General features: G+C 42.3%; 1 protein-coding gene across 1 annotated transcript; it reads left to right on the top strand.

Moving 5' to 3' along the window:
• The first annotated feature begins 450 nt into the window (after positions 1-450).
• Positions 451-10,165, top strand: vdac2 (voltage-dependent anion channel 2). Its single transcript, XM_080740992.1, has 9 exons — positions 451-588; positions 2,410-2,481; positions 2,785-2,834; positions 3,022-3,174; positions 3,737-3,789; positions 5,985-6,212; positions 6,321-6,471; positions 7,542-7,599; positions 9,119-10,165. The coding sequence occupies exons 2-9, from the start codon at positions 2,415-2,417 to the stop codon at positions 9,208-9,210; spliced, it is 852 nt and encodes a 283-aa protein (XP_080597118.1). The 5' UTR covers positions 451-588; positions 2,410-2,414; the 3' UTR covers positions 9,211-10,165.
• Positions 10,166-11,690: the final 1,525 nt, after the last annotated feature.

Raw genomic sequence — 11,690 nt, 5'->3', positions numbered from 1 at the left:
AACGGCTCCCTACTGCGAACCGTTTTGCCTACCCAGGACGGAGATGCGAGAGACTAGGAAAGTCTTTTGTACCGGCTGCTCTCAAGCTGTACAACGAGACACACAGCGGTCGATTGAAGAGGACTACCTTCCTGACCTAGGACGACCGTAGCCTTTCTTACTGGAACTTTTAGTTGCACTGACTCTGACCTCTAAGGACCTTCCAGGGAGGGTGCTCTTGTGCGTCTTGCTGCGTCACCCTCTCTTGTTTCTTTCTTTTTTCTACTTGTTTTTATATCGCACTGACCTCTCTGTTCTTGTTTTTTTTTATCTTCTTTATCTTCTTTCTCTGTCCCTTGGGATAATAAAACCTATCTGAACCGGATCCCATCGTTAATTTCAAAGAGCCGTTCAAAAGACTCGATTCGTTGGCGAACGTCCCACCTTGACTACGGGCCTGATAGGTCCGGGGTTTCATCACGCTGCAGTCTCCTTCAGCTCGCCCTCCAACCGGTGACGCCTCGCCTGTATCGGCCGTGCGGTGTGTGGAAGAACAAAAAGCCCGTTAAAAGTAGCTCCGGGTAACCGCCTAGCGTCACCTTTAATCCGGTAAGAGAGGCGTTTTGTTCGGTCTCGTCTAAACAGCGCTCCTGGGTGCTGTTAGTAGTGTGTTTTTTCTCCAGAGCTGTTGGAAGTGAAGAGAAGCTATATGCTAACGTTAGCTGTACAGTGAGTGTGCTGCTCTGACACCGACACACATGCCAAGCAGGCTGCTAGCTAGACAAGCTACTCGTTCATGATGTAACATGGCTGGGTTGTATTGAAAAACAATGGTGTTTGCTGCAGAACTTGCTCTATTAAATGTGAAATATACATTTTTAAACCGTTATGCCCCATGTCTACTTTCTTAGCTTCCATTCGGCCTAGTTGGCTAGCTTTGGGCAAAGAGGAGGGTGGCTCACTGACTATTTTAGCACTTAGGTAACATTGCTCTCAAATAAGGCGGTGTCTTTGTCATGTACATTTATGACTTATCTGGTTTGGGTACCGGTCGTATATTGGTGTGTTGAGTAAAGATGGACATTAATGACCAGTCTCGGGCCATGGACGGGCTACTAGTGCGTCAAAATGGCTCCTCACTCGGTTAACCTTGCCCACCTGCTGTCTGACACATCTGCTGCTAGTGTGGTAGACAAAAAAAAACTATATTTGTCACAATGCGGTTTAACACACAGATAAACCAATATTGGCATAAAAAGGCGATTCACTTTTCTTGGTCTACACATGGCTCACAGTGCCCGTTGCCTCAGAAACGGTTCCCTTATCAGAAAGGCAGGAGTGACTTGATCACAACCAGTCTATTATTCATGCCTGCACAATTCATAGTACTGATAACGTTCAGTATAGAATATAATAGGCCTAAATTGTGCAACAATGGATTGTAGATTATTCTCTAGTGTGTCTGGATGGGAGTAGGCGATTGAATGAACACCAATGTCAAACCCGTTCACACAAGGTCTTATTTCTCACCCAGCTGTTGTAGCAACTAGATGACAGAAGCCCACACCCATTGTAAACCAGGCAAACATTTGATTGTACATTATTTGTTTTTGGAAGTGGATACGTTTAGAAGACACATTATCTTGCACATAATCAAAATAAAGTGCCTTTAGCCTTGAACATGATTATTCATCTCCCTACATTATAATCCAGACTTCCTTGTGGCATGATAGCCTGTCCAGTCTTTGTAGCACTCAACATACACTATAGGGCTAGTGGCATGCCAGCTCATCTCTTGACGTTCTACTCTGTAGTTGATGTACAGTTACTCTTGTCGGCATGAATGGAGCAAGACACTGTGGCAATGGCAGGGTTTCTCTGTCACTGAGAAATTGTGCTTCTAGATCATTTACAGAAAAAATGCGTTCCCTACTAGAGTGTCAGTGGATGAATGCTGCTTTGTCAGTGTTTGTTTCCGTTTGAACCCTGGTGTCCTATTCTGTCCGGGCACGTCATAATGGGCAATCGTTTGAGGGAAACTGCAGATCTTCTTGCTCACAAGCCTGTGAGCTTGTAGCTCAGCTATTTTCAGCCAGTTGGTTTGATGATGAGGGGGAAAAAGAGGGCAAGGATGGAGCACTGGGGTCACTGGTCAACAAAGTATTTGGGGGCTAAGTGTCTAGCCTTATAGAGCCTGTTGCTTATCAAACTGGAGACCCTGGCAGCCTGGCTGCATCTGTCTTTAAAGCTTGGTGCTGGCAGATTAGTCTCATGAAATGTAACCCCACCCATTAACAAAATTGTCAACATGCAAAGAATCCCTCCCATTTCATTGTATTCCATATATATACTGCTTTAACAGTGAATTATTATGTAAAATGTATTTTTGTTGTGGTTTATTTACTTCTGAATGTTATCCCGCCCATGCAGATACAATGGCCGTGCCTCCCTCATATGGTGATCTGGGCAAGTCCGCAAAAGACATCTTCAACAAAGGCTATGGTATGTATTGGCTTTTTAGATAAGGTTGGCACTGAAACAACTAGAATAACATGCATATAACAAAAATGACAAATAACAAAGAGGCATGATGCTTGCTCCATTAAGTTATCTTTAATTCACACAAACCTGACATTTGGTCCCAGTCGACCTTCATCAGACGATGGGATTCTTTTCCTGCCTCTTTAGCCTTTTCTTACGTTTTGACCAATGATCATTGATTAGTAAAATAAGTACTACAAAGTGTCAACATGTACAATGTTAAGTTTGCGAGATGGTTTGACTTGAATCAAATTAATCCCTTAGGGTTTGGCCTGGTGAAGCTTGATGTGAAGACAAAGTCAGCATCTGGAGTGGTAAGGTTATATCTTGATTTAGCGACTAACTACAAATTACTTTTAGTGATTTAATTGTTTTAATTAGTTAGTTGTGGCACTGAAAATGACAGCTTGGCCAACATTTTTTATTTTGTCATTGTTACTAGGCAACAACTAAGTGCGCAACCTAAACTTTATTCTTGTGGCCGTCCTTGTTTGTCTGCAGGAATTCAAAACAGCTGGTAACTCCAACACTGACACCAGCAAAGTGGTTGGCAGTCTGGAAACCAAATACAAGAGGTCGGAATATGGCCTGACCTTCACTGAGAAGTGGAACACGGACAACACTCTGGGAACTGAGATCACTGTTGAAGACCAGGTCAGGAGAAACATCTCAGCTAATACTTGTCCCATTTCTTCTGTGTGACTGTACTAAAATAGTTGAGATATTAATTAACATTTAAGGTAGATGAAAGTAATTACCAGCTCTCTCCAGGGCCAGAGTTTCCCGAGTTGGCAGCCATTTAGATTTTTATTTATTTCTTTTCTTTTTTTATTTTCTTTTTTTTTATTTTCTTTAAAAAAAAAAAAAAAAGAATTGTCCTCCAAAAATATAGTAGGCATGATCGCAATTGTGAAATTGTATACTTAACCCCCATACCAACCACATCTTTCAAACATGGCAGCCATGTTTGTTTACATTTGAAGAAAACATAATGGCTTCTATCTCATGAATGCCTGAACAGATTTCCAAGCGGATTTTTCTTGTTTGAAAGCTGTGAACAGCGTGCACACACATGGTGCATGATCTAGGCATGGGCGTGCATGATTCCGTGCACTAAAAATTACATTTTTTGGCAGCCTGGTACTTGGCAGCCATTTTGAAAGGGCTGAAGAATGAGTTAATGTAAAATGTCTTCATGTTCATTTTGTTTTGACAGATTGCCAAGGGACTTAAGCTGACCTTTGACACAACATTCTCGCCAAACACTGGGTAAGATGACTGTCTAGCTGTGTTTTTGGTTACATAATGCAGGTGTTCTTGGCTGTCCTCTGACTGCAGACCTTGCTGTGTTTACTGTCCCTACATGACTGATACTGGCAACATGAAATCCACCTGTCATCTCAGGTCTACATAACATTGCAGACCTATACTGTCCCTACGTGACTGACAGTCGCATACTGTCCCTACATGACTCATAGTCGCAATCTGATTCACGCTGAACGTTATTGTTGTTGAGTGTAGAGATGGGACGATGTGAAAATATCATATCGCGATTATTGTGATAAAAGAAATCACGATTTAAGATATTATCGCGATATTCAAATCCATTATCCTGGGGTGGAACATTTTCCCAAAAAATAGCCGATCTACAAGATTGTAGATCGGCTATTTTTTTATCCCATCCCTAGTTGAGTGTTGAGCCAAGTAATGGATGACTAATGACATAAATGTCAAAGTGGAACTTCTCTAGTTAGTAAATTACATTACCAGTCCAATGGTTCTATTTAATTTATTAGAACTTTCTTCCAAAGTGATGGTGTGTCCCTGAATGCCATGGCAACCAGATCAAATTGTATTTGCATTCCTGAAAGCGTAGCTCGTACGAGGACAGTGGGCCTGTAGGACGGTCTCCTCTTTCATGGTGGGTGGGGTTAAAAGTTTGGAGACGGGGAAATATTTTGAAATTAGAAAAATATTTTTCTAGTATTGGAAAGGTTTTGGAATTGATCAAGGGTCCTGGAAGGTCCTGGAAAAAATAGCTATGCATTGTCTTTGGTTATTGATTTTGTTAATACCTCTGAAATGACAAATTAAACATTGTCCAAATTGTCCAAATATTAGAGGCAGAAATTGTGAAAATAGCCGATCTACATGCTCACAACACCTCGCAGAGGTGTTGTGAGCATGTAGATCGGCTATTTTCACAATAAAACCGTGTTATACAAAATTCCTCTACTCTTAGTGCTCGTCAGGTGCTGGGGTTCCCAGTTCAAATATGATTATTTCGGGGTGTGAAAAGGTTGAGAACCACTGGCATACACTACCTGTCTTTGGGCATTGAGCATAGGAGTAAGCGACTCGCTATTGAGCTGAATTATTGTTATATAGTCCTGGAAATCGGGTTAAATATTCTGGAAAAGTTTTGGAAATTAATCTGTAAAGATGTGTTGGAACCCTGTCTATTCCATTAACATTATAGTGTGGGGAATGTGTGGTGGCTGATTTACATGTCTGTCATTTGACAAGTTGGCACTCAGTCTGTTGACACTGGAGCACATTTCTGGTCCCTTGTTTTCCTTCAATTAAAAAAGAAAGTGATATTTTGTAGGCGATATACTGTAGTTGTATATACTGTGCTGGGAGGCAGGAACAGACAGTTAGCCATGTACACATAATTTACTATCCATTAACCCGAATGAATATGATATAGCTTAAGTTGGATCAATTATATTGAATTGTTCTTCATATAATAAAGTGCTCCCTTTAGTTTGCAGTGCTCCATGCTTGTTCTGTTTTTGAAAGAGGCCGTCGGAAGTTCTCAGACAGGATGCACACATTCATTAAATTAATTGGTTCTGCTTCTTGTCTCAGAGTGAGGTTGTACAGATGAGCACCACTAGCGACAGACCAGCAAGTGACTTAGAAGTCCCAGGCTTTATATTTTATATTTTTTATGAACCATAGAGATGTAAATAGATGCCTCATTGGCCGCTGTTTGTCATTGAAGTGATGCGTCATATCTTGGCTGGCATATTTTGAATGGAGCCGTTGTCTCTTTATGCATGTATGCCCCATGTATGAGGGGAAAATGGCTTAGAATAATAAGCTGCTCTAAATAAAACTTAAAAGGCAGGGCATAATAAGTGGCTTTGTATTCTAGTTTCACTTTCAATTTGAAGGGCTTGGCTTTAAAACAAAAGATTACATGGCACCGTAGCTGATAAAAGACGATTAGGAAACCGAAAGGCTGTGTAAAACTTTTCCAGAAAAACGGGTTAAAGGTGACTAAACCTTATTTGAACACTGTTCACCTTACAGCTTTTGTCTGTTTGCAGCAAATGTTGGTTGTGCAACATGCAACGCATATAATGCAGTCGGTGTGTCCAAGAGTGTTGTTGCTGAAATGCCTATTGGCAGCCAATCGCTTGATCTGTATTTAATCGTCGGTTCTCCTACATCAACAGCAAGAAGAGTGGAAAGGTTAAGACTGCCTACAAGCGCGAGTACGTGAACTTGGGCTGCGATGTTGACTTTGACTTCGCCGGGCCCACCATCCATGGAGCTGCTGTCGTCGGCTACGAGGGCTGGCTCGCTGGTTACCAGTTGTCCTTCGACACCGCCAAATCCAAGATGACCCAGAACAACTTCGCTGTCGGTTACAAGACGGGAGACTTCCAGTTGCACACCAGCGTGTAAGACGGACAATGATTGAAAACTAGACATTTTTTGCAGCAATAATTATGGAACACACTTCTTCAAATGTCATGTAAAATAACCCTCCCCTTCTGTCATCTCTATAGCAACGACGGTGCAGAGTTCGGAGGTTCCATCTACCAGAAAGTGAACGACAACCTGGAGACGGCCGTAAACCTGGCATGGACCTCTGGCAGCAACAGCACACGCTTTGGCATCGCAGCCAAATACCAGCTGGACAAGGATGCTGCCATCAGTGTAAGTACTGCATCCTACAGTCTAGTCCTGGTTTTCAAAGTGGGGGCCAAATTTGTGTGTGTGGCCTTGGAAACCCAACGATTGCCTTAGCCAAAGAGGTGGTTATTTACATAGATGGATAGCTGGGCGACAAAACAATCTTGGACCGGGATAGAGGAAATGTTTATCAAACCGCAGAAATGAACGCACAACCCATCACAAACTGTTTGGCTTGCACGTCAAAAGTACATTTCCATTTCTTACTGAGATGCAAGTGTTTACACTGAGCTGCCAGCTGCCAGGGTTTTGTCCAACGTGCACCAACATGAATGCACCAAAACCACAATCGCAACGTCATTTGAGTCTATGGAAAGCGTTCAAAAGGTAGCCAGTTTAATACTTGGTTAATTACTGGGACTGATTGCTTGATAGTTAGAATCTCAAACTGGGTTGTCTGTGGAGAGCGCTGTGAAATTCATTAACTTGTCTTTTTTTTGGGGGGGGGACAATAACATTAACTATGTTCAGTAAGAAAAGGTCTCCCTCACCATCCTTGCCAAGTGGACCCTAATGTACATTGTAAAATCCTCAGTGGTCATTAAATTAGGAGTGTGTGTACAAATGGATCCTTGCCGGTCCATTTGGTTTCATTAGTACACTCAAGGTGTGTTCTCACTGGACGTTTGCGTGTTCAACTAATCGTCTCTTCATGCATGCTGTCAATTACTTTACACATACTATGGAAACGGTACTGAATTCTAAGCACCAAGTTTTAATCTAGCAGTTGTATGTGTGACAAGAGGCTGGTCAACTACATACAATAATCTGTGAGCAAACTTTCAGGCTCTTTTTCTGGACAGTATATATTAGCCATAACCTGATAGGTTATGGCTAATGGAAAGGTAGATGAAATGCATTTTTTTTTATTTTTGGCTTGAGGAAATGTGACGAATTGTGGGTTGAGTGAATTATTACATCCTTAATGGAAAAGACATGCAATACATGATGTGGTCCTCAAACATACAGTTCATACAACATAAAATGTAAATCACTAATGACAGTTCATATTCTTTTTTTTCCCTTTTCCACAGGCTAAAGTTAACAACACTAGCCTTGTTGGTGTTGGCTACACCCAGACACTTAGACCAGGTAAGCTGTTATGTGTGACTGACTGAATTGATTGAATATTATCTTGTTTCCGTTGGAGGTCCTTGGTATTCAATTCATCAACATATAAAATGGCACAAACATTCAAATATCATTGCAAGTATAAAACACTATGTACAGAGTAGGGGGGAAAAGTGGGGGTAAGGTAAGGCGGGGTGATCACTTCTCGCCTGTCTATGGGAGAATAACAACCTCCGCCTCTGGCCTCCTGAAAGGTGAATTTTTAGGGCAGTTTTGAAGGAGGCCAGCTAGCTACTTGTTTTAATTTAAGGGAAGGGTTCAAGGAATGGAAGTCATATGGAATGTAAGTCGTATGACTGAATTTATAAATGATCAGAGCTGTTGGCGTGCTGGACGTCTCACCTCTCAGTCTCTTGTCTCTTATCCTGTCAAAAGTAAAGCAATACATTGGTGGCACTTGTGTAAAATACCTGCTCTCCACCATTTTCAATGCCTCCACAGTGCCACCGTCTTGGCCAAGTGTTCCAACTAACACAGTGGGCTCTGTGCATACTGTAGTACCAGGTTTTAAGAACATGGCATACCAGTTTTTCTGTTAAGTGTATTTTCCCGTAGCTTTGTTTGAGTCGCTCAGCAGCAGATCATGTGTTTCCAGTCCAAACCTCCCCCAGAGCCAATCGAACAAAGCGATGGGGGAATGGGCTAGTTATCCGGTAGGGGAGAGTGTTCTGTCGCTGTACAGTATGGGTAAAAACTCATCCAAGTTCGTCGGAGCACCTATTCAGCGGGGAGTGGAACTGGGAGCTATCGTGCGTTCCTCTGCACACGTTGGCCCTCCTGATGAAACTCTTCACTGTCAGGTGGAAAGAGATGGTTGCGGACTAAATGTGGTTGTCTGCACCCTCCCCAAGGCCAGACAGAGTAGGGATTGACGGTGACGAGTACTATACACATGGGGGGACATTTGCATAGACTGGGGAGAAAACGTGAACAAAAAAAATCCTAATTGAGAAAGAAATGAATGGGCTGCTGACGTTATGGCCTCCTTTTCCCCCTTGTGGCTGGAAGTGAAACTTGCAAGTAAAAGTAGATTGAAATGTGTGCGTTTAGCCGCAGACATGGTTCATCCCCACTCTAAGACAGCCTGTGTTGTCAGTGTTTGCAATTGAACACAGTTGTAGGTTGCTAGGTACCAATTTCAGAATGAATATCATAGGTTTGATAGGAATGTTTGGACATGCTCTAAATGCTTCTCGCTTAACTCTGGAGGCCTCCCACACATCCACTTAAACCTCATCTGCTGTATTTCACGCTATAGTGCAAACTCTGAGAATGACTCCACCCAGATTAAATTTTTTATTAGGGAGACAAATGCACACTCTTATTACTTCACAAACATAAATACTTTTACTGTAGTGTTTACCAGCTCCAGTTTTAGTTCTAGATGCAAAATTGTTTTAGTTAATCCATTTGGTTTGATAAAGTGTCATTCTGTGTTTGTAATTGCGATGGATACTCATACTGCCTCTCACCTGTGCAGGTGTGAAACTCACCCTGTCCGCCCTGGTGGACGGAAAGAGCATCAACGCAGGAGGCCACAAGCTGGGCCTGGGGCTGGAACTGGAGGCATAAGTCCTCCCGGCAACAATGAAGGGGACGAGGGAATATCAGAAGAATCAGGCCTTAAATCTTGTATTTCCAACTCAAACCAGCAAAGGGGATGAATCTTGAAGGGATCTGTTCAAAGGCTACAACAACAAACTCTGTCATTGCTTTGAGTACCCTTTAACCGGTGCTCGTATCGACGGTCTATGTTTATTTTGTTTTTGCTTTGTAGATGTAATCCATTCAAGAGACACTCGGTGGCTGCTATTCGTAAACCTTCACATTGTTCACCCGTTCAGCACTGCCGTGACAATGAAACCCACTACGAATCATTTCTTCCAGTGTGGTCAACTCTGTGTGGCTTCTGTCAGTGCCTGACAATGTTAAAAAAAAAAAGTGAGACATCTGTTATGTTGTATGGTTATGTATGTTTGAGTTTGGTCATGCCTCTTTTCTGATTTTACCATTATGATGAATCTGATATTCCTCTTGTCAAATACGCTAGACTTCTTCCACTATTATTTAAAATACTGTCGTACCTTATTATTTTTCTTCATGCACACAAGGACAAGCCTAAAGATCGGTTGTTCTGTTTAGTTCCTTTTTAAAAGCCCTGTTTCTGTTTTGCTTTTGCGTCGGCCATCGGGGTTTGAGATCTTTCTTTCAAAGCTGTACACGTGGCCCTCCCTTAAACTGGACAGTTTTTGGGTGGTTTAACCCTCTGTAGGTTTGGGGAAAACCTGTATTATCGGCCGACCAAGCAGGCTTTCGATGTTATGTTTTCTACATAGACAAAACGGGGGAGGGGCGTAAGGTTCACAGTAATGCCAAACTGGATAATTTTGCAGACGATGTCTAAAAGTTGCATGTGTGCACTCGTGGTCAAGCTGCCATGTCACTGGGAAGCGAAGCCGGTGCTCGCAGGGAAGGAAGGAGGTCCTTATGTGTATGTATAACTTTTCAATAAAGTCTTTGAACTCCAGAAAGGTGTGTACGTTTTGCAATGATGCCCACATGGAAAATGGCCTGCTCAGATCTTAACGGTTTCCAAGACCTGCTGTACAAGCTAATGTTTTACTGTGCAAGAAAGTCATTTTGTCATGGGTCATGCAATCATTATCATGACCTGACTGCAAACTTAGATTTTTCTGCCAGACAATACTTTGGACATTGCTTCTGTCAAATACTTTATTTTATTATTTTTTTGTTTCTCAAGCCAATTCCCCCATGTAGTCCCTGCCACTGCTCAGCCCTAGTGGTTGGGTCTAGGGGAGGGTATAGACCAGTATAAACCAGTGGGTTGGGTCCCCATATTATTTTGTCAGGGTCCCCAGAAAAACAAAACAGTATATGTGTGTACAGGGTATCTAAAATGAAGATTTAAGGACCTATTTAATACTTAAATGAATTAGTAAAAGTGTTATAATAGTGCAAATATTACCTAAACTTGGAAGAAAAGTGACATCTACAAGTCACAATGGTGCTGTGAGCATGTACATGAGGTATTTTTTACAAAATCTTTATGTGGAACAGAGTCAAACAAATGTAATGCCTCAACTCCTACAATCCCAAATGCTTGTTGGGGTTCCCCAGATTAAATATGATCGTTTTGGGGCGTCGCAGACTGAAAAGGTTGAGAACCCCTGGTGTAGACAACCATGTCTGCTACAATAAACGTCACCAACCACTTTGTTTCACCTGACAGTGAGGTGTTTCACTTGGAGGGTGTAACGCGGGGAACATCCTTTCCAGTTCCGTGCCTTGCATTCGATCCAGACACCATGCAAGTCGATTGTGCTCTTTGGTGCTCCTCGCCAAGCCAGAGGCACCGTAGAGGACTCAAACCCAAGGCTCCACAGTGGTGAACTTTATCTCTGCCCCACCCAGACGCCTATATTTGAATATAGTGGTTCTCAACCTGTGGGTCGGGACCCCCCCAGGTGATTAACTTAATGTGAAACATTGTTTTCTCACTCAACGGTAAACAAACCAACATAAAGTTTAGGTGTATAGAGGGTATCTGCACATTTCTAAAGTGACAATTTAAGGACTTTTTTAATACCTCTAAAACAATCTCTCGAGACAAGAGTCAATGATGGCTACGCCATTGACAGAAAAGGGACAAGTGGGCGGTCCCTTTTCGTGACGATGGCTAGCCAGATTGCCTCTTAAAATGACAAATTAAACGGTGGCCAAATATGATTAAAAAATATGATTATTTTAGGGGTCGTGGCCTGAAAAGGTTGAGAACCACTGGCTTAAGCCACACCTTTTACTTTGTGCTCAGCCTTGTCATACATATGATTACACATGACGTTCTAGGCTGAAGGTCAGTGCTTTTATGTGTCGGCAGCAGGCTGTCAATTTGTTTCATAACGTTTGATGGATGATGTAGTCTTTGAACACAGGGTCACCTTACTGGCTGCTGATACAGACTAAATAAAGACTCGGTCATCATGTCTAAAACCGGTAAGGCAACACAACTGATAGGCGCTATAGGTTGGTGG

The sequence above is a fragment of the Nannobrachium achirus genome, assembly GCF_963921795.1.
Source record: "Nannobrachium achirus genome assembly, chromosome: 13".
Taxonomy (NCBI): Eukaryota; Metazoa; Chordata; class Actinopteri; order Myctophiformes; family Myctophidae; genus Nannobrachium; species Nannobrachium achirus.
This window is presented reverse-complemented; position numbering and strand designations above follow the sequence as displayed.

Bases quoted from the DNA above. Each gene is read 5' to 3' on its own strand.
- vdac2 (XM_080740992.1), top strand. From the start codon at position 2,415: ATGGCCGTGCCTCCCTCATATGGTGATCTGGGCAAGTCCGCAAAAGAC. The intron at 2,835-3,021 runs GTAAGGTTATAT...GTTTGTCTGCAG, and splicing joins CAAAGTCAGCATCTGGAGTG to GAATTCAAAACAGCTGGTAA. The intron at 3,790-5,984 runs GTAAGATGACTG...CTACATCAACAG, and splicing joins ACATTCTCGCCAAACACTGG to CAAGAAGAGTGGAAAGGTTA.